The sequence below is a fragment of the Thunnus maccoyii genome, chromosome 13, assembly GCF_910596095.1.
Source record: "Thunnus maccoyii chromosome 13, fThuMac1.1, whole genome shotgun sequence".
NCBI lineage: Eukaryota > Metazoa > Chordata > Actinopteri > Scombriformes > Scombridae > Thunnus > Thunnus maccoyii.
Genome location: NC_056545.1, coordinates 11,989,096 through 12,011,432, shown reverse-complemented (window position 1 = coordinate 12,011,432; position 22,337 = coordinate 11,989,096). Strand labels below are relative to the sequence as shown.

Here is a 22,337-nt window from a genome sequence, read left to right as displayed (position 1 = left end):
GTCTTTCAAAATATATAGATGTTTTTGACATTGGTCTTTCTGATATATGACCATATTATAAATTTATTTTATGTATTATTATACTGAACTGCATATTATTTTATTTAACCACTAAAGTTCCTAGCTGAGATTTATTTTTTTTAACAGGAGTATCCTGGCCAAGACAGCATCAGTACATAGAGTTACAATGTACAATATACATAGATTTATAATAAAATAGATACATCTAAAGTATAATCAAGGATCAAGAAAGGTGATGTGATCAAAAGGTTAATGTAAAATTGATAAAATAACAACAGTTAATATACCATTACAAGGACTATGAATACAGATGTGCGATAAATATGTTATAGTATACTATATTGTAGTGAAATGTGAAAACCTCATCATCAAGTCCCCCTCCGCTCAAAAATGTCTTTTGCTTGTTGTTATTCCACTGTTGTTAGACACTAGAAGGCTGTTTTCACATTCATCTACTGAAGGAAGGAAGTTCCTCTGTGCTCTCTTTAAATCTGAGTTTAAGTTGCGTGCATGTATATGAGCATGACTTGTGACATCTCAGCTAGTTTGGAAGCCAGTCCTGGTCCAACCTGCTTACAGAATTTTTACGTATAACTTATACAAGTGTGGTGTGTAAACTCGAGGCTTTCAGCACATATACTCTGAAAATGGACTTTACCAAAAAGTAAGAGACATCTTGTGTTAAACTTTTGAAATATACAGCAATGGCTAATTCATAGATTCAGGTTTTTCAATGAAGGAGAATTAGTATATATATATATATATATATATATATATATACATACATATATATATATATATATATATATATGCACACACACACACACACACACACACATATATGTGTGTATATATATATATATATATATATATGTATATATATATATACATATATATATATATATATATACATATATATATGTGTGTGTATTTTAAAACATGTCTTGAGAGGATAAGATTTTGGAGTTGTGGTTGTTGAATTAAAAAAAAATAAAATAACATCTACAACTCACATGAGTCTTAGCCATAGCCACTTTCAAAAGTTGTAGCTGTTGAAAGTCTGGTTCCACTAAAGGCTGGGTCTTTTTTCATGAGAAATTATTTTCTCTCTCACAGTATCTACATGTGCTCAAGATGAGTCAGTGGATGATCAGTTTTCCATGTAATATTGTTAATGGTGGTTAGAGGATGATGGCTGGAAGTTTTATGTTCACTGATATATTTATAATGTGAGCTTGTTCAGGATTTTTAGTATGTATTTACATGTTTTTTAATATGTTTAATGTATTTATTATGCTTTATGTTCAAATCTGTGTTCTGCATTTTACAAATTTCACCTTGGGGAAAGGTTGAGTGCTAGCCAAATAATTACTGTTGTATTTTGGTCAAAATGATGATGTGTTGAAATGTTACTCCCAGCTGTCTAGTACACCACGGTTCTAAGGTTACATAGTGTGACCCTAATCTGTTTACAATCACCATCATGTCTAAGATTGTGGGCTAACAGTGTCTTGGTCACACATTTTAAAGTATAATAAAGGTTTTATAATGTTTTTTTCAGACAGTAACACTCTGTGGTGGGAAGTAACTAAGTACATTTATGCAAGTATTGCATTTAAGTACAGTTTTGAGGTACTTTACTACTTAACTTGAGTATTTCTATTTGATGTAACTTTATACTTTTTACTCCACTACATTTATTTCACGGCTAGTTACTTTTCAGATGTGGCATACAAGACATATCATCAGTATATAAAATATGATGTGTTGTTTTAGATTAAACTACCCAACATAAGAAGCTATTAAAATTAGCTCCAACACAACATTAAGGTACCACTCACATATTATAATATGATCCAATAATATAACGCTGACAGGTGGCATTCTGCATAATGAGTACTTTTACTTTTAATACTTACTCCTTAGCTTTTAGTACATTTTTGAAAGCAGGACTTTTACTTGTAATCGATTATTTTTATGATGTGGTATTGCTACTTTTAGTCAAGTAAATAATGTGAATACATCTTCCATGATTGCTAAAACTCGATGTCTGACTGTGTGTTCAATAGGTGATGGACCTTGCTTAGGCTCGCGACTCCCCAACCAGCCTTACAAATGGATGTCTTACAAAGAGGTGAGTGCCGTTCAGGGGACATCTTATCTCTTTGTAACAACAGCAGGCGCAATCCTACAGTAGCTGAGAGCTAGTTGTGAATCATTTAAAGATATTTGTTCAAAGCCTAATCTCATATTTTAGTAGACATATGGTTAAAAGTGTCTAAATGTGCATACATAGCATTTTCTCTACATGATGACAAATGTAAAAAGTTATTATCACTCATCATTATCTAATAATATTTGATGAGTCATAATTTGCTCATCCAGTCCATTTAGGTAACTTTGTAAGTCAACACTCAAGTGTAGTTGGCAACCTTTGCACTACAAAAGTTATGTGGTATCAAATCTACCTGGCAACCAAGTCAAGCATGACATGTTGGGTTGTTAGATCACTATCCTGCAACACCAGCTTTATAATAAAGCTACAGTCATGAATCATTGTCTTTCTGTGTGGCAGCTTAAAAGCTGCTGGCTACTTTGCAGAGCTGTCACAGCTAATGCTAGCTTCTCCTGAATGCTATAGTTAGTGTACAGTATATTATAGGATGCTTAGAACAAGACGGAACAGCGATGGTTGTGGTCAGAAATGTGATCTGGATTTCAGAAATGAGCAGTCCCTTATCAACCTCAGGTTCAGTTTCGATGGTCAGTTTTGTATAGTTTGAAATGTTGTCTTTACTTTAATGTCACATGTTAACTACGTAACCTTGTTGATGTGCAATATAGGCCTCTGGTTGATTTCAGTTGTTACACCAGAGGTGATTCAACTGTGGTTGTCAGCTGACATTTATTCAAATATTAAAAAAAAGAAAAAGAAAAAAAGAGTTCTTTGATATTTTTTTAATATCTGGTGCTGTTTACGGATTGAGGGCCTGGTCTGTTCTGAATGCTGTGCTGGTCAGTGCTGACTCATCCGGAAAACTTCCAACGTCCCTTGAAGCAGTTTCAAGTTCCAAAAAATCTGTGAATATAGGCAAATACCTGACATGTTCTGGAAAGTCATGGTAGTGGTGGCAGTGGTTGTAGGGGAATTTCATTTAATAAAGTGATGATGTAGAATTATGAGGCCATATGAAAAGTGAATTACACAACATTCAAGAACTTTTAATGACATCGTGCTATTTTACACAAGAACGGGGGAAGTTCATTGGGTACACTGTACAACTTCCCAGGAAAGACAGATAAGTCTAGACCTGTTTATAATCTGATTCAGAGAGAGGCTGTCTCTTTCTGTCATTTAAACAATTCACAGTTTATCCTCAGTTCACGTCAGGAAATAATGAAAAGACTTCCACTGAAACACAGAACATGTGTAAGTTGTTATGCAACTGTCTGGGCACAGCAACATAAATCCTATTTTCTCTGATGTCTTTCACAATCAAGGTAACTTGAGAAATGAGGTTTTGGCAGTTCAACAGTTTACAGAATAAACGGTCATGCATTTCACCAGGGATGAAAATCGTACATGTTTCCATAGTTGGTGTACATTTAAGCAGATGACGTTTGATTCATATTGTGTTTAATAGCTGAAGCATGATAGAAAATCTTAATACTAAAATCAACACAAACATGGATTTCCTTTCTTTCTAAATTCCCACAAGTCCCTTCACCTCCCTAAATAGTTACTAAAAAGTGAAAACTAAGAAAAAAATCCTGTTTCCCAAGAAACAGTAACATGACATATTCTTATTTGGTTTTGTTTCAACTGGTTCGATCAGCTGCTGTCCCATCTTCCCACTCCATAGGTGACATCCCGAGCTGAGTACCTGGGTTCAGGCCTGCTGCACCAGGGCTGCCAGCCCAATCCCAACCAGTTCATAGGAGTGTTCGCCCAGAACAGACCAGAGGTGACTCCCACTCTTTGTCTCAATCTCTGTCTCTTAACATTTCATGCTGTCTCTCTCATTCTGTCTCCTCGACTCCATTTCTCACGGTTTCTCTGCTCACTGTTTCATACCCATTGGCTCAGACAAGGTAAACTATTGTACAGATGGCTTCATTCATACAGACCACTGGTGTAAACACACACTCACAGTCACAAACAGAACACATTATGTTAGCATCTTGATTAAAACAAGAGGAGATTTTTCTCTCTTGAACATGTGAAAACCAAAAATACATTGGCTTAAAACTGTATCAGTATATACAAGCACAGTCTAAAATGTAAGTTAAGCAAATAAGTAAAAGTAAAAATTTTCAATAGATGAATGAACTTTTTCTCCTGATCTTTAACCCCTGACTTGTGTGTGATTGTAGTGGATCATCTCAGAGCTAGCTTGCTATACCTACTCCATGGTGGTGGTTCCCCTTTATGACACACTGGGCCCAGACGCCATACGGTTCATCATTAACACTGGTAAGAACACAAATGTCACACACACAAACTGCTCCTTTAAATGCTTACTTGCTGCCACACTAACACACACAACAGTATCCAGAAGTGATAATCTTCTCTAACCCTGCAAAATTTTGAGTTTGAAACGTAAATACAACAAACAAGCCTCTCCTCATTAAAGGGCAGCAGCTAAATAACTACATTTTTTATAATAACTTCATAGTTCTACTATAACTTTACAAGTATAGTAGTATTACAGAGTGAAATCATGAAGTCCTGAGACATTTTTAGAGTTTTAAATCAGATTATTAAATCTGGTCTTGACCAGAGACGAGAGATGTAGAGATGTTAAGTACATATACAAAACATTCTTTGGCACAGAATCTTAAGTACTAAACTGCCCAGACAGTATACGGAAGTGGGCCACTTCAGGCAGTGATGTGGCACAGCTTGCCTTCGTCTGGCCCGGACAAAATGGATGTGAGCCTTAAAAGGCCCACATGTAAAATAGCAGATATGGACGCGGTGCTCTCAAGTATGTGTATTCTGGATGTGGGCCAGTTCGGGTTTATCTGGTTTGTTCTTGGTTGACATACAGCTTGCTTGTGACCCAGATCTGGGAAACATAAGCAGACTGCATTATGTGGGCGGATGAAAATGCCGAAAGTGTTGGGTTTGGGCCGGAGCTGGGCCACAGCAATTTTGCTTTCTGGGTGACTACGATGAACCAAACAGTAGCTTTTAGCAGTGTACCTCCTCTTACTGGTGACTTCAGAGCAACATTGTGAGCTCAGCCTTGATTCACACTATGTTACTACCTTGGTAAAGCTTATTTAACGACTGGCCACAGGCCACAGAAACAATCATGATGTGATAACTCTGCTACAAATAGGTAGCTACTGAGCTATTAAACTTAAAAACAGTGCTTTTACAGGGCTTTTTTTGTACTGAACTGAACGTGACTGTTTGAAGCAGCAATGGACCAAACTTACTACTGAACTGAAGATCTAGTAAGTCATTAGATAATTTGAATGTTGCCCCAATGTAAAAACACAAGAACTGATTAGTTTGATTGATGTCATCCCAAGATTTGTTGCTTTGGAGATCTAAAATTCACTCAATCTACATCTGGGTCTTTTTGATTTATTTTGTTCCTTTTTGTTTCTTATTCTACTGGTATTCACACAAGGGTGCGGGTGCTCTTGTGTGCTTGTTTCATTTCAGCTGACATCTCCACAGTCATCTGCGACAAAGTAGAGAAAGCTCAGGTGCTTCTGGGTAATGTGGAACAGAAAGAGACTTTGGGCCTGCGGAGAATCATCCTAATGGATGCCTTTGACTCTGCCCTCATGGAGCAGGGCAAAGGCTGCGGCGTCCACATACAGGCCATGCAGGAGGTCGAGGTATGACATGAAGGGGAAAAATGAAATCACTGCAAAGCTATAAAGGGTCTAGTGGGGGAATTAGCTCAGTGCAAGTGATGTAAAATATACAGTATTTTAAGAAATATACACATATATGAAATAGTTATGTTCAGATGGTCCCTTCAGAGAGGCTAGAAAATACTCAGAGTGGTTCAAATTAGTCTTTAAAAGAATATAAAAGAGAATAATATATTAATTTTTTTTTTAAAAATAATCCAAATATTCAACTGTGTCATCACAGAAATGCCATGAACAGCCAGTCAAAACAAACTGATGTTTAGATTTGGTTCACAAACGATCAAAAGAATAAGTCACTTGTTGAGCATCCTCAAACAGGTCACGTCTTTGTTGGTTTAGATCTTTATCTACTCGTCTATGTATCTGACGCATGTGACATGTGACAACCACAAAATTACACATAGACAACACAACTTGCATGAAATTAGACTGTCATGTGTTGTTATGCCTCTATGTCTCAAGTGGGCATTTACAGTCATTGCACTGTTTCCTGTAACTGTTAATGCTTCATTAGCTCAGTCACAACAAACAGACATAAGAAACTGGAACAGCAGGTCACAGCCGTGTCTATCTCGAAGGACAATTTAAGATAAATGCAGATTTCTTTCCTTGCTCTATTTCTCTTTTTCTGGAATGACATTAAAGATAAGTTCTGAACATATCATGAACACATAGAGAGAGAGAGAGAGAGAATGGGAAAACATTTTGCATGCCTACATGAAGTAAACAAGGATTTTATAGCAAAATGACATCATTCCAGAGTTGTAAAAAGCGAAGACAAACACAGAAAAATATAGCTGATATCACAAGTGTACATCACTGTCATTTTTCTATGACAAGCAACCCTCATGGTCTAAAAGCTTATCAGGTCCTCCAGGCAGTTTAAAAGAAGTGAGAGGTGTTATTGTAACTGCTGTTGAACCTTTGACCCACAATCACATCTGCAACAACAAGTTGTACACAAACGCAGGGGGCCTTGACAACTGTACACTTTTAGCAATGGTTTTCTGAGCATGTTCACTTCCCATCAACATAAAACCACAAATGTTTGTTCTTTGGTTCCCAGATAATAATGAATCACGCATGCTCTGGTCAGAGATGACCTGTGTTGTCCTTGGTTTGGAAAATTCATAAACAGAACTGAAAGACTAACACTTAAGCTATGTCTAATAGTTTTGTCTTGCATGCATGTAAAGGGTCCTCTAATAATGATTTATTACTTCTTACAGGCTCTGGGCAGAGAGCACTACAGAAAACCTATAGTAAGTACTGTACAACAAAATCACACTCCACATGGGGAAGGATGTACTCTGTAATGTTTTTTTACAATAACTGAAAATGATCCACTTCTTTTTTTGTGCAAATATGGACTTGATCTGTTTAACAGCACATGTAACAGTAAACACTGAATGTTGACAATTCAGTCTAAACCCTCCAGCAAGCTTGTGTTTACTCTTTTTTGAAAATCAAATACAGAGTGGCTTTAAATCGTAAGTGCACTGAACGGACTTTGAGGAATTATTTATTGGCAGTTTACATAGGGAGCCCTAAAGCAATACTACTGGTACAATGAGACAAGGGGGCAGAGCCAATAACTATGAATATAACTCTACATACAGTATATAGATATACAACATGCTTTATCCTATAGCTGCCGATGTGTTGGTGCACCTTGTTGTTGATGAAGCTGCAAGAAGAAGAAGTTCATGTCATGTTAAGTTGCATGTCAATTTCACTCTGACTGAAACCATTTTTTTCTCCACAGCCACCAGCACCTGAGGACCTGTCCATTGTGTGTTTCACCAGTGGAACCACAGGTAAGAACTGTGTAATGTCAATAACATGCAGCATTAATTTTGTTTGAGAATGAAAGCACTCCTTTTGGGGCCTAAAAATGTATCCACGGGGGCGTGAAATGGTTCAGGAAGACAGGAAGACAAGGCATTTACAGTAAATGGATACAGTTTCTTCACAGCAGCAGACTGATCTAATCGCAGGAGAATAATTTACCCCCTCCTTCTTCACATTATGTAAATATTCACTCTGGATTCCCCAGCATGTCCTGACACACCAAAGATCGGCACTTTCATGTGCACAAAGAGGCATTGCTGCTTTTACAGGAGTTCTTAACCCACAGCAACAACAATACTGAAAAACCAACACAATAGTGAGCAGAAGTGAGGTCATCTTAGGACACTGGTGTCAGTTTACAAGTGGCACCAGCTGCAACTCCCCTTGCTCACAGTCCACTGATGTGCTGAAAACGCTGCCACCTGCTGGCTGTGAGAGAGACATGCAGTCACTCCAACATGAGGTTCAGTTTCCTCAAATCGGTTTGCATTTCTCGAGAACTCCCTCTGACTTTATTGCGACATCATTCTGCTCTGAATCTAAAACAGCATTGTTCACAGTTGTTGGACAGTGAACAGTGTGTGGATGACACATCTGGAAAGAGGAACAGTACAATTAAGTGTTATTGCTTCATATTAACCACTGTGTATTTATAAAAAAAAAAGGACTGTGCATAATGACATTACAGAAACTAAAAACCAAATTGTTATAGGAATGACCAAATACATCGTAATCACACAAGAAGTTCTATGATTCAATAATATTCCATTTGAAATAATGGTGGTACATGACTTCAAAACAAAGTCTGGTAATCAGCCATAAGTAAGTTACGCGTTTATATAGTAATTGATGTATTTATAGATTTTAGAGGCAAAGTAACCTGAAAATAACTGGAAGTGGACAAACAGCATCCTCAAATTTTAATATCTCACAGGATTAAATTAGTGATTGCAGGTGAACATAGGAAATTATAATATTAAGTGTGTCATGTTTTATGTTTTGTAGACTTTTCAACAGCTATACAGCACATATATAGTCTGTCATGTATGTGTTTGTACAGGCTGTGAACACTGTGGTCCATCAATGCAGGTGTTAAAGTGTGCAAGTGTGAAACATTCTAAATAAGGTGAACCAATGTGAAGAGATCAAAGTCTTTCTTTGACAAACTCATTTTAGTAATTTGTCGGTCAGTGGCTTATGTGGCTTATGCTATGTTGGTTATGTCTTAAATGTCACTCCTGAACACAGAAGCACAATAAAAAAAGAGTTAACACTCAAGATATGAAATGTGAAAAATGTGAAAAGGAAGTTCTGCTGAGCCAGATGTGTCTTTCCATGTCAGATTCCCTTTCTCTCCCCTTTTGGATGACTGATCTGTGGGTAAGAGAGGAGTATTTCACCTCTGTGATGTTGGTGTGTTTTTTTCTGTCTGCTTACACAGGAAACCCTAAGGGAGTCATGCTCACCCATGGGAACGTGGTGGCAGATTTCTCAGGCTTCCTCAAAGTCACAGACGTGAGTGACCCTTTCCTCCTTTGTCCTACACTCTGGAAGCTTTTCATAACCGCCCCACCCCACCCCACCTCCCCACCTCCCCACCCCCCCAGCTCCCCACCCACCACCCAGATGCTCTTCCTTTTAACCCTTATCTCTCCGTGTTGCAGGATAATTTTTAAGGTCATCTGATTGTTTCCTTCCCTCTGTCTCCTGCAGAAAGTCATTTTCCCCAACCAAGATGACTGCCTCATCTCCTTCCTGCCACTGGCTCACATGTTTGAGAGACTCATCGAGGTAAATGGGATGAAATCAGATCTATGACCACAGGAATGAGATGTAATGTGTTTATGAGATTGTTGAAATGTGCGGAGGATGAAGGGGGTGGAGGAAGGATTTGTGAAAGAGGCTATGATTGTGATTGTGGGCGTTAATTTGGGATTGTTTAGTGTGTGGGTACAAGAAAGAGAGGAAGAGAGTGAGAGACTCTTTGCTCTTGCTTTTCCTCTCTCTTTAGTTTTACTGTCCAACTGTGTCAGCATGTTGCATCATTTCCTAATCAACTGAAGCACACACATGCACATGTCTGAGAACTCTTAATCTGCGTGCGCAAGAAACCAGGCTATTGAGAGAAAGCAGATCAGGACAGGAAATCTGAGAACACACCTACATGCACTGCAAGAAGCCATTTACTGTAAAACCAGTGTTTACCTGAAGCCGGTCACTAATCAAGCTTCTCCTCTACCATACCTCCGATCATATTTTTGAGCCAAATCTGGCATATTTATGTGTATTCGTGCTGACACGTCAACCCAAAGAGCTCTGTTTTTGCTCGAACATATGACTGACAGACACAGCATGAGAGCCATTTGTCTTTATAGCATCTGGATTTTACAAAGCGTCTACTGTTCAACTGTGGAAAATAGCTTCAGTTTCAGTCTTAGTCAGAATTGGGATTGAACTTTGTGGTTACAATGAGGCAAAGTTATGAGTAATTCAATTTATCCAATAGTACTGCTGCAACAGGGCAGGGATACTTTCCCTTTTTCATGCACATGCTCCCCTGTAAAAATACAATCAGATTAAGTCTTAACATACTGAAGAAATCAGGTTTCCTTACCAGAAATGGAGCTGTGTTAACCGGGTCTCTCTTGATCACTCTCCACGATTACAGAAAGCGGGGTTACCTTTTATGTGATGTGTAAGATATCAGGATACATTACCCACAGCAATTTGGTTGCATATAAACATACGCAGTGATATTCACAAAGAAACAGTAACAGTTGCATCATTTTATTTTAGGGACCCTTGGTGTTCATGTCTTCTCTGTCACCTGTCAAAACTGCAGCTTACTGTACAATAGCACATCCACAGCAAAACTCAATCTCATAAACCTGCTGATTTAACCACTGCTGTTAACGACCCTACAGTGCACCCACTCATGTTTCCTGTTTTGTGTTTGCTCTCTATCATCACACCCAGACACATTGGCTGTTTCTCCCTCTTGCTGAGAACAAATGAATGCATGAGTCCTTTTTTTCCATTTTGGAGAGAAAGGTTTCATTTATGTTTGGGATTTGATGTTTCAAAAACAGAACCAAATATAAAAACTAAAATGTTTTCCTCTGACACAAATTCTCTCACAGTGGTAACTCTTTAGCTTCAGTTTTTCACAGTGGGGTTTTAGTTTCATGCCAAGTTTTGACTAGATGTTGACAGCAAATACAACAGTTATCCTGAAGACCTCAGAGAGAGACAAATTGGCACAAAGCAGAAGTTGCTCTCACTGAAAATGGAGAATGGAAAATCTATGGAATCAAACTTTGTCAATCAAGGGGTTGTGGATCTTGCCGGACTGCTTTTCAGCATGCATTCAAGATCTATTATAAAACCTCACATCAAACATTAAACAGCTGAAAGAGGATGTGCTAAGGCTGCATTTTTTGTTTCCTTAAATGAGCTTAAGCCCCGCTTAATGTTTTAAATACTGCAGAAATCTCGGGTATGATTGTTTCATTAAGTGAATTATTTAGTGTGTAGATGTGTATGAATGTTTGTGCATATCAAGAGCCTGCATATCACGCAGCCAATCGGGTTGCATCAGGTTGAACCAGCCGGGTTTGTTTGCCTGCAACAGACAACGCCATAAGTGGCGTGAGAGTCAGACACAGGAAACCACCTAACTCAACCAGAAGGCAGCACATCAGATCACATAATAGAAGCAAGTTCAAGAGTTTCACACACCAACATAACATTGCATATCTGATTCCGGTGATGTCTCCGTCAAAGGGGAAAAAGAGGGCAGATCCTCTGCTTCATTGTGTCCTCAGCCGACTTCAGAAACAGGAAGAGGTCCACATATGCGGCATTTTTGTCACAGTCGCATGACAACACAAGGGTGTGTGCTGTGTTAACCTTCAGTCCACATTCAGTCTGTGGAAGTGTCACAATCTTCAAATCGGATGTCTGGTGATTTGTGTGTGTGGGAAAAATCACTTTGAAAGTCAGGTCAACTGAGCAAATTCTCATTCAAATGCATGTATATCCCTCACAAGTTCCCATCAGTTTGTATTAATGTCCCTGACAGTCGGTCTCCAAGTTGCAGCAAAATTTGCATATTGCACATTCATTTTTTAAAAATGTCTGATTTGTTGGTTGTTGATTTGAGTCAACATTGCTAAAATGTAGTCATCAACACCACTCTTATCTTACACCCCCAGGTGCAAGTTCCTGAGGTGGTGAGAGTAGCAGCAGTCAGAAGTTTAACTACTCATTAGTCAATCATTACTGACTATTGAGCCACGTCTGCTGCTGCTTACTTGAGTTAATACTCTACGAGCACTGGTATTTATTCCTCACAGATACTGTGAGACTGCTGTGTCTCAGCAGATACTGTACAGTAGCATGCTTTGTTGCAAAACAATTCAGTTACTGTAAGTTCAACTCAGTTCATTTTAGGCTCAAACATTATTCTAGTTGCAGAGAAGACACAAAGAACAGCTTCCACAAATCTTTATTTTAGTTTATTTATCATAAAGTGTGTAGATCCTTGTGTGCAGAGGCTCTCCTCTGTTTCTAACAATCATTGACATAATTGACAAAGACAGCATTTTCTAATACATCACAATGTAAAACAGTGATACTGAAACTTCACATGCAAACAGTGAAGTTCCTCATTTTGTTCAGTGACATGAGACTTGACAGTAGAGTGTGGGAATGAGAACCCTTCATTACAAGTGGTGATTTTACATGAATGCCCAAAAAGTGCTTGTAAATTTATAAGTAATTAACCCATTTGCGATGTACATGTATCTCTTATTACTAGTATTAGTAGTATTACTTATCATAATACTAATATGTCCACTCAGCACAAAGTATCCACCAGTATTTCATAAATATAAAGGGTTTTTTTCTCTCTAATGGAGTTTGAACTATTGTTTTGAAAAGCGCAATATGAATAAAGGTTATTTCCATCAATTTCCATCATTTTTAGTAATAATGTCACTTGATTTGTATTACTAAATACCTAAAAACTCGAAAAATTTCACCCTGTCAGTGTTAGAATTTTGTCTGTAAAATAAAGCAGATAGATAATAGCTGTAAGTTCACTATTTGTCTGTTTTTGCAGTCTGTGGTGTACTGCCATGGCGGACGGATCGGGTTTTATCAGGGCGATATCCGTCTCCTCCCCGATGACATGAAGGCCCTGCGGCCGACCATTTTCCCTGTGGTGCCTCGACTGCTCAACCGCATGTATGACAAGGTGAGATGAACAGATAGCACAGGAAAGGCTTTCAAAGAAACTGCTGTTTGCTTGCTCTGCAGATGATGGCGCATTTCAGTTTGTTTGGTTCAGCTCATGTATTTCAGAAACAAAATGCCAGCTTTAAAAACTGGCACTGTTTGTGAAACTCACCCACTTTGACAGGCATTTGTGGTTTGATAATCAAATGAAATTGTTTACTACTGCTACTACTTTATGAGTCATGTGAAGTCTTTTTCAATACTGTAGTTGTGGTTTTAAGGATAGAGTGAAGTTGCGGTATGCATTTCAGTAGTGCATGAGAGAGTTGTAATGAAGAATAATGTAAAAGGAGACATTAAAGTTGTGTTCTTGAAATGAGAGTAGTGTTGCCTACTTCTTAATGTACTGGCAATGAAGTGAAATAGATTTCAGTGTTTTCAGCAGGTGGAAAGAGAGGGGACTGTCCCCAACGAAATAATGTGTGTTTTGTCTTTGTCTCCTCTGCAGATCTTCAGCCAGGCTAACAGCCCATTGAAGCGTTGGCTGCTCAACTTTGCCGCCAAGAGAAAAGGTGCTGAGGTCAGCAGCGGGATCATTCGCAGTGACAGTATCTGGGACAAAATCTTCTTCAGTAAGATTCAGGTAAATAGCGTTTGACATCCTGCAACAGCATCACCACAGCAGAACCTCCTGTATGCTGATACACCTCCACTGCTAATTTCATCAGGTTCTGTGTATTTGTTAGAGTTTCACTTGAAATATTTCAGAGACAAATTTAAGGTAAATGATGAATTCCACCCTTGCACTCCAAGCGTGATTTTATGTCACAACACCTGTTTGAAAGGACTCTCTGATTTTGTTTGCATTTAAAAATAACTTTTTTTTAAAGGAGCCGAATGTTTTAAACAGATTTTCACCTGGACTTTGTATTTCCACACAACCTGCAAGACAACCTTGTTTAATGTCATTTACAGTAAAAGGTGTCAGTTGTGATGAGAACAGCTCATAGAATTTTCAAGCTTTTTTTATTATTATTATCAGATCTTCATCATATTGCCAAATAAAGAAATTCCTAGAACACTAAGAAATTCCTGGAGCATTTTTTGCTTTTTGAGAAAAACAGAAAATAACTGCGCCCCCCTTGTATTAATGATGTGTTTGTACAGGCCAGCCTTGGAGGAAGACTGAGGATGATTATAACAGGAGCGGCTCCTACCTCGCCCAATGTCCTGGGATTCCTCAGAGCAGCTCTGGGATGCCAGGTCACAAACACACACACGCACGCACACACACACACACACACACACTGCATGTTTATAATTCTATATTTGTGGAGACTCTCTAAGCACTAACACTAACCTCACAACTACCCAAACCCTTACTCTAACCTTAGTTCTAACTTTTGCCCTAAATGTCTGAACTATCAAATAGCCCTTTGAAGAAATAATAACGAGACGAATTCACCTAAAAATCTAAAACTCAAATGAGTCCTCACAAAGATAGGTACATATCAGTCAGAACATGCACAGATACACATATACACCCACAAATACATTAAGTAGTTGCACTTAATGCTCTACTCTCTCTCTCCTCATTGTCTGTGTCTGCGTAGGTTTACGAGGCGTACGGCCAGACAGAATGCACAGCTGGCTGCACCTTCACCACACCTGGAGACTGGACCCCAGGTGAGAAAGTTTTAATGCAACAAGCCTAGAAAAGAAAGTCAGCTCTTTCTTATCTCTGTCAGACTTACTGAACATGTTTACTTGACTGTAAGCTCAGTTCAAAGGTCTAGAGATGATGAGGTTGAGTCATATTTTAAGGAATAAACAACTCCTACGTTGGAATATTCTAATTGAGGTCACTGGGTTTGTAACCTTGATAATTGTTCTCACGACAGTTATCAAGATGCAGAATCAGGTTAGCCATGCTTCTTTTTACCTCATAAACTTGCGTATGATCAGTTCAAAATTGTGACTGTGCACTGCATCATGAGGGTCACAGCTGTTAGGATGATGATGTGTCTGCTCAGGCAGTCTCTCAGGCCTTATCAGCTCTGCTCCAAGTAAATGTTTTACAGATCGGAAAAACTCAGCAGAGAGAGTGAGGCTGATGCTGTCATATATACAGTATATCGAGAAGGGGAAAAAAGGGAGAGGCTTGAAAAGATGAGACAGGCAGAGAAGAAAGAGCTGTTAGGCAACATTATTAACAGTTAAAATTATTTTGTAGGTGAATGCCAAGGTGAGCATGCGTGTACAAAAACAAGTAGCTCCCTGTCTATATTTTCCCTCTAGTGAACCGCACTGTTGTGTTAAACCTCTTGGCTTTGATGGTAATTTTCCATGTAAGCTATATATAATTATGTAGACTTATTGCTGTCAATGAATCAGGCTGTGTTGTCTGATTTAGTATGTCTTCCTCTGAAGACAGTCATAAAAGTATAGATTTATGGCCACAGTTAAACTAAAATAAACTGTTGCATTTGAATACCTTACAGCTGTTTCTTATTTCAGTTGTATATTCTGAAGATAATGTGTTGTTTTTTTGAAGGTCAGTATAACTTTTAGAAATGTTAATTATAATTATTATTAAAGATACCTTGTAACACATAAACTACCCCTCATTGACCTATTAGGGAGTAACATCTACTTTAAACAATCTAAATAAAGTATACATAATGTGAACTGCAATGCACAGGACCTGACACACACAAAAAAATGGTGATTATTTAAAGGTCTACATAATAAGTTTTGAAATGTTTCTTCAAAAAGTTCCAAAAAGTGTTTTAAAAAATTTAAGTTCATACAGAAATTCCACATTTTTATAATTCTTGTGGTTTCTATTTGATACAATCAGAAACCTTGTCAAGCGTTAAGTAGTTTGGGAGCCCAATTCATCATTGTGACGGAGAGGTCAATATTACATTGTAAAATGACCTTTTTCGTAGTAAAAGGTCATTTTATAATGGGGGTAAGAGGGTGAGGGAAATGTTGTGGCAGGCTGGTATCATGGCAACCAGATGCTGGGAAGATGTATTCCAACATGGTGCCCTGTTTATTCCAGAGAAAGCTAATCAACCAACACATACAGAAGAGAAGATTTTTCACATTTTTTGTCCATGTGCATCTACGTAGTTGCAGTCCAGCTTATAATAAGCTCACTGTGACTGAGTCTGGTCATGCATGAATATCACTGAACACATAATACGAAATAACACTACACCAAAATCACCACACAGCTCAGTGCTGCTCCAGGGAGGCTGGTGAACCAGATACATTTGTTTACACTGTGAAGACAGAGTTTCAACAACATGTGTTTTTGTATTAAATAAGGTCAATGGTCAATGGGTGAACTACAATGAGCACTTTGATCTATTTTTAAATTCAGTAAATAAATCTACTTAGTTCCTGGAGCACAGGTGGAGGTGGAGATGATGAGTCATGATTGTTATCTTGAAACTCAAGATATTGATCAGACATACTGAGATACAACGCATATATAGGTCACTTTTGCACAGCCGGACGGTTTCAGTGATAAGGGTTTCGTAATGTGTGTAAGAGCTCTTTTAGTGTTAGCATAGTGTAATTACTGTGTTATTAGTCCCATATAAGGTCATGCGAGCATATAAGGTCAACTCATTGACCTGTCTTTTACAAGCCTGATTACTTTAGTTTGCAGTAAAATCTGCTTTAGTAAAAATCCCTGAGAAAAACTAACAATGCAGAATTAGATTATTCTTATTGTAAAATAACACTAATGTAATTGTTGATCTGGAATATACAGTAGTTCTCAATCATAACCTTTGACCTTTTATCTAGTATTAAGCAGCTACTTTGGCTTGTAAGACAGTTAAGTCTTTATCAGCCAAATTTATTTTCTTCTTTTACACAGGTCTGAATTTCTGTCTGAATCAGTAATCGAATAAACAAATGTACAGTATTTACTGTAAATGCAGCTGGAAGCATCCATTAAACATGAAAAGAGTAGTCAAGTACAAGTACTTTTCATTTGCTCATGTTTGACTGAAGAAGAAGAAAACATAATGTAGTAAAAGTCTGCTTAAGTAAATGTAAAAAGCTCCTCATGTAAATGAAATTAGTTTCCTTGGCCTTTGAATTCATATGTTTGAGGTGAAACAAACACTGGGAGTGAAATGGCACATTACATATTGTATATTTGCATATCAGGCAGTAAATAGTGCCTCAGCCTGTTGTGCTACTTTCCGCAGAGGCAGTAATTAAAAGACTGTTAGATAACACTCATCAGTGTTATCTGATATCAAAATGTAGTCTCACATCACCCCCTGCTGCTCAGTTCTGATATTTTATTTATTTATCTGTCCTATGAAAAATATGAGGTTTGAAGAAGTTATTTTGATGAGTTTCTAATGATTTTTCTTGTTTTGACTCACAGGTCATGTCGGGGCCCCGCTGCCATGTAACCTCATCAGACTGGTGGATGTTCCTGAGAAGAACTACTTTGCCTCTAAGGGGGAGGGAGAGGTAAGCAACATGAATGTGAAAGAAACATGCTGTATATACATGCATAGTCTGACTATGCATGCGCATGTTTAGAAAGGTAACTCTGAGCTCATTACAAGTTTTACAATGCCACCTGGCTTTGAATATCTTAAAATGCCAAGATAAAGAAACAAGGTCAGATATGAGATGTGTAAAACAGCAACAACACTGTAAATTTGTTACTAAAGCAGAAAGGTTTGTTTATATGCAAACACACAAAAAGAAACCTTAACACTATTGAGAAAAATAATTCCTCTAAGCTTTTTCAATGCATTTTATAATGGAAAAAAGTTTAATATACATATATACATTATTATAAGAATAAAAAAGGCATTACTTTTTCCTACTTTTACAAACATGTGTTAGTGTTTGTACAGGAGATACAGTGCATATATTTCACCTCCACTTCCTTTAACTTTGTCCACTTTTCTAATCTCCCATCCAGGTTTGTGTGAAAGGACCAAATGTGTTTAAGGGCTACCTCAAAGATCCGGAGAGGACTGCCGAGACGCTGGATGCAGATGGCTGGCTCCACACTGGAGACATCGGCAAATGGTTACCTGTACGTACATACAGATCACATCAGACTCCATTATTTAGGCATAATAATAGTGATGTATTTTAAGTTTTAATGTGTTGACAGGAGGACTTTTTATCCTGTGTCCTCCTCTCGTCATCTTTTTGTTTAACCACTCCTCTTCTCTCTAGAATGGCACGCTGAAGATTATTGACAGGAAGAAGCACATCTTCAAGCTGGCGCAGGGCGAGTACATCTCCCCTGAGAAGATCGAGAACATCTACATTAGGAGTGAACCTGTGGCACAGCTCTATGTTCATGGAGACAGCCTGCAGGTAAGAGAACTGATACACTCACACACAAACACAGTATCTTGATGTCTCATAGACCTTGATAAGCGCAGGTTTCCAGCTCAGATTCTTAGCTTTTCCAAGGCGTGAAAATATTAGTGGCTCCTGAGAGCCTGAGAGTTCTTAAGTTCTTACTCCATATGAAACCATGACAAATAAAGTACGTGCTCACTTATCTGGTGCTGATTTTGACACTGGATTAGCACACAATCTTTTGACATTTTTATCTTATGTTTGTGTTTGATCCACACAGTCCTGTTTGGTGGGAATTGTGGTTCCTGACCCAGAAGTGATGCCTGAATGGGCCAAGAAGAAAGGCATACTAGGCACCTATAAAGACCTCTGTAAAAACACGGTAGGTGGCACGTGGCTCAAACACTTGTTCAATACAATTAACCCCCAAATAACGCTGTTAATAATAGATGTTGAGAATGCTCTAAGGAAGAGTACTTCTTTTGTTAACAGGTTCTGAAGAAGGCAATCCTTGAAGATTTGGTGCGTCTCGGCAAAGCCAGTTGCCTGCACTCTTTTGAGCAGGTAAGCATGCGGTTGTTGTACTGTAACTGTATGTTATATGTTTGGGTTTTAGGCAAAAATATACAGTATGGATATTTGGTCTGCCTTTTGTTGTGGCTGTATTTTCCTTGGGAAATATATACAAAAACCTTGGTCTTGAGGCTATAATATGACCATGTATTGTATATCTTTATACAGTCCTTGAGCAAGGCAGTTGTTCACAAATCACTCAGGATAAGCGAACAAACAAATATTTTCACTGAAGCAGGTTATAGATATACTGTAGTTACTGTACACAGCAAAACATAAACATCATCACGTTTATGAATGTGAAACAGAGTGTCTCTGAAAGCGTGTTACATAAATAACTATGTTGCATCATCTTTTGTTAAGAGTTGTAAACAGAGATACTTGTTTTGAATATGGCTTGTTGCATATATGACATGTTATATACACTTTTTAACTTTATATAAGCTGACTAAAATTGTTCTTGATGAAAGTAATAATGTCAACAACCTTAACTTTGACATCTTTTCTGATGATTTCTAATGATTTTTCCTATTAAAGGTGAAGAACATCTACATCCATAACGAGATGTTCTCCATTGAAAACGGCCTCCTGACTCCAACATTAAAGGCTAAGAGACCGGAGCTGAAGGAGTTCTTCAAGGATAAGATCGACCAGCTCTACAGCAGCATCTCCATGTGAAGGCCGGCGGACCTCATTTCCCTTCAAGCATCTTAAGTCTAAGATCTTCTATGACCACTGACCTGCATCGGGACAGATATGTGACACCTTAGGCTTAACATGCTTGGGGAAAACAAGCCAAACTTGCTCTCTGCTATCCACCCAAACAAACCATCAAAAGCTCTGTCCCCAGCAGCAAAAACTCATCAGCACTTTTTACACTGAGCAGTCCATTCCTTCTTACTATCACTCTGCCTCTCTTCTCTCCTCCATCACTCCAAACCTTCCAGCCTAAAACGAGTTAAATCCACAGTTGTACGACAGCAAGCGTGATGTCTTTGTCTATAGTGTAGCTCAAGGAGATTTCTAGATGTGTGATAATGCTGAAACCCTGTGGGGCAGTAATGGACTTCATCCCCAGTGGACAACAGTAGATTTTCATTTGATTGAACAAACTATGGACAGCAGTGCCATTAAGGGATTAAACTTCAACCCAGATGTTGTGCAATTAGTCCAAAACCACATCCTCCTGTTTGAGGTCAAAGTTAAGATAAAGTTCAGAAAAGTAGCAGCTCCTGCCTTTCAAATCATTGCAGTCCACACTGTTCTCTGTAGAGCATCTTGATGTTAGCACCACTTCCAAATTACAGTTCACATATTCTCTCATTAATTAATTCATTCATTCATTCATCTCTACATGGCTGCGATCATCAGTTTAGCATGCGTGCTCCTTGTTTATATGAAAGACTGGCATACTGTAACAATCATCAAGATTCACACTCCCAGTACAACTTTCTTTCTCATCCATCTTTGCACAAAGATTATGTCAGGTAAACGGGGGAAAAAAGAAATAATGCAAAACCAGGGCTCAGGGCAATGCATGCAGTTTGCCCTGCAATGCTGGGACCGTTAGCATTTGACTTGAAAAAGATGTCTTTGTGGCCATTAAAGCAGGTTGTATGCGGCTGCCCACAGCCACTGCTGCTAGTGCAAGGCTTTGTAACGTAGGCAAAGCTGATGAATTCCACTCACTGAAGGAAAATAGAACAACCGTCGACTTTTAAACAAAAGAAATGTTTTGTTTTGTTTTTTCTGGAGGGTTTACATATAGAAGTAATGTATAGGCTTTCTAAGTTGATTACCGTCCCAAAGCATAAACAATGTGGATGTACATAAATGAGGACAGCTAGATGTAAGCATATTTATTAAATCAATGGTTTGAATGGATTTTTTTTTCTCTCTTTTTGCGTGTAGTGAGATGAATTGTACTTATTTATTTATCTATTCTGCTGTAAAATGGAATCAGCACCATATCCTTGTAATGATTGAGTGCAGCAATAAGAACAAGGGAGGGCAGGGAATTGGACAAGGGCAATGAAATAAAAGATAATCTGGAATGATTTTAAACTAGTGTCATGTTTTCTTTTCATGATGTATTCAGTGTTTGAAAATGGAAGTACTGAAGTACTCAGATTCTTTACTTAGGTAAAAGTACCAATAATATAAAATAAAAATACTGCATTACATGTAAATGTCCTGCATTAAATATTCTAACTAAGTAAAAATACAGAAATAGTATAAGCTAAATGTATTTAAAGCATCAAAAGTAAAAGTACTCTTTTTTGAAAAATAATATTAGATTGTTAGTACTGTTGTATGAATACATAAGCAGCATGTTACTGTTGTAGCTGGTGAAGGTGGAGCTACTTTTAACTACTTTATATTCAGTTTTTTATAACATAGTAGTTTGGCCCAGTGGTTTCCAACCTGGGGGTCAAAGGGTCAAAGATAAATCTGATCATGAGAGGATTAATGTGGCAGGAAAGAACAAAAATAAAGTTCTTTAGCACACATTTTGTATTCATATTTTTAACTATTCTTTAATCCGTGCCCTCTTGTGAAACATTAGATACTACTCTTAAGACTTCAAACTATTATTTAAATGAAACCATGTGAGAAGTTTAGAAGGGAAATGCATCTTTGGAGGAACCTGCTGGCAGCTCATAGACATCTGAAATACGACAAGGAGTCCTAACCAGAGGCTTTGTAAAGGGTCGCAAGCCAAAAAGGTTAAGAACCACTGGTCTATTCTTTAGCATTGCATTATATAATCTTATATGTTTGTATGTACAATCTTAATCTGAAAATAAAATAAAATTCAAATTTAGTGGAGTAAGAATGACAATATTTGCCTCTGAAATGTGGTGCAGCAGAAGTATAAAGTTGCATAAAATCGAAATACTCAAGTAAAGTACCAAAATTGTAGGAAATGTACTTGGTTACTTTCCACCACTGCAGACCAAAATGCATTAACTAATCTATATCGATATGAATAACCTACAACTATTTCCAATTACGATATCACTGCTGTCATCTGTAATAATGACGCTAATTTTGATTTGTATTTAAGTTTCCCCTCCACTCAAAAAATGTTTTTCTTCTTGTTCCTGCAGTTGGATGTTTGAGCTTCACTGTGCAGAATGATGAGTTTGACACAAGAAGGCTGTTTTCACATTTATCTGCAGAAAGTGGAAAGTTTCTATGCAGTCAATGAAAATTCAATTTTAAGGGGTGGGCCTATGCATGATTTGTGACATAACAAATAGTTTGGAAACCAATTTTGATCCGATATTTAACTTACACGTGTGACATAGACTTGAACCCTACAGTGCACAAACACTGAGAATGAACTTTACAGTGAAGTAGGAGACATCTTGTGTCCAGCTGGCAAATTACTG

The 22,337-nt window shown here is 37.9% G+C and overlaps 1 protein-coding gene across 1 annotated transcript in view; it reads left to right on the top strand.

The window, feature by feature from the left end:
• acsl6 (acyl-CoA synthetase long chain family member 6) overlaps nucleotides 1–20,965 on the top strand; it is a 38,710-nt gene extending 17,745 nt beyond the window's left edge. Inside the window, exons 4-21 of the mRNA XM_042432140.1 lie at nucleotides 2,091–2,155; nucleotides 3,885–3,986; nucleotides 4,396–4,495; nucleotides 5,699–5,877; nucleotides 7,146–7,178; nucleotides 7,682–7,733; nucleotides 9,209–9,282; nucleotides 9,481–9,558; nucleotides 12,890–13,024; nucleotides 13,514–13,648; nucleotides 14,173–14,268; nucleotides 14,619–14,691; nucleotides 17,423–17,511; nucleotides 17,975–18,091; nucleotides 18,238–18,381; nucleotides 18,650–18,751; nucleotides 18,862–18,933; nucleotides 19,480–20,965. Coding sequence (XP_042288074.1) covers nucleotides 2,091–2,155; nucleotides 3,885–3,986; nucleotides 4,396–4,495; nucleotides 5,699–5,877; nucleotides 7,146–7,178; nucleotides 7,682–7,733; nucleotides 9,209–9,282; nucleotides 9,481–9,558; nucleotides 12,890–13,024; nucleotides 13,514–13,648; nucleotides 14,173–14,268; nucleotides 14,619–14,691; nucleotides 17,423–17,511; nucleotides 17,975–18,091; nucleotides 18,238–18,381; nucleotides 18,650–18,751; nucleotides 18,862–18,933; nucleotides 19,480–19,620 — 1,787 coding nt within the window. The 3' untranslated portion in view covers nucleotides 19,621–20,965. The remainder of the gene's footprint in view (nucleotides 1–2,090; nucleotides 2,156–3,884; nucleotides 3,987–4,395; nucleotides 4,496–5,698; nucleotides 5,878–7,145; nucleotides 7,179–7,681; nucleotides 7,734–9,208; nucleotides 9,283–9,480; nucleotides 9,559–12,889; nucleotides 13,025–13,513; nucleotides 13,649–14,172; nucleotides 14,269–14,618; nucleotides 14,692–17,422; nucleotides 17,512–17,974; nucleotides 18,092–18,237; nucleotides 18,382–18,649; nucleotides 18,752–18,861; nucleotides 18,934–19,479) is intronic.
• Nucleotides 20,966–22,337: the final 1,372 nt, after the last annotated feature.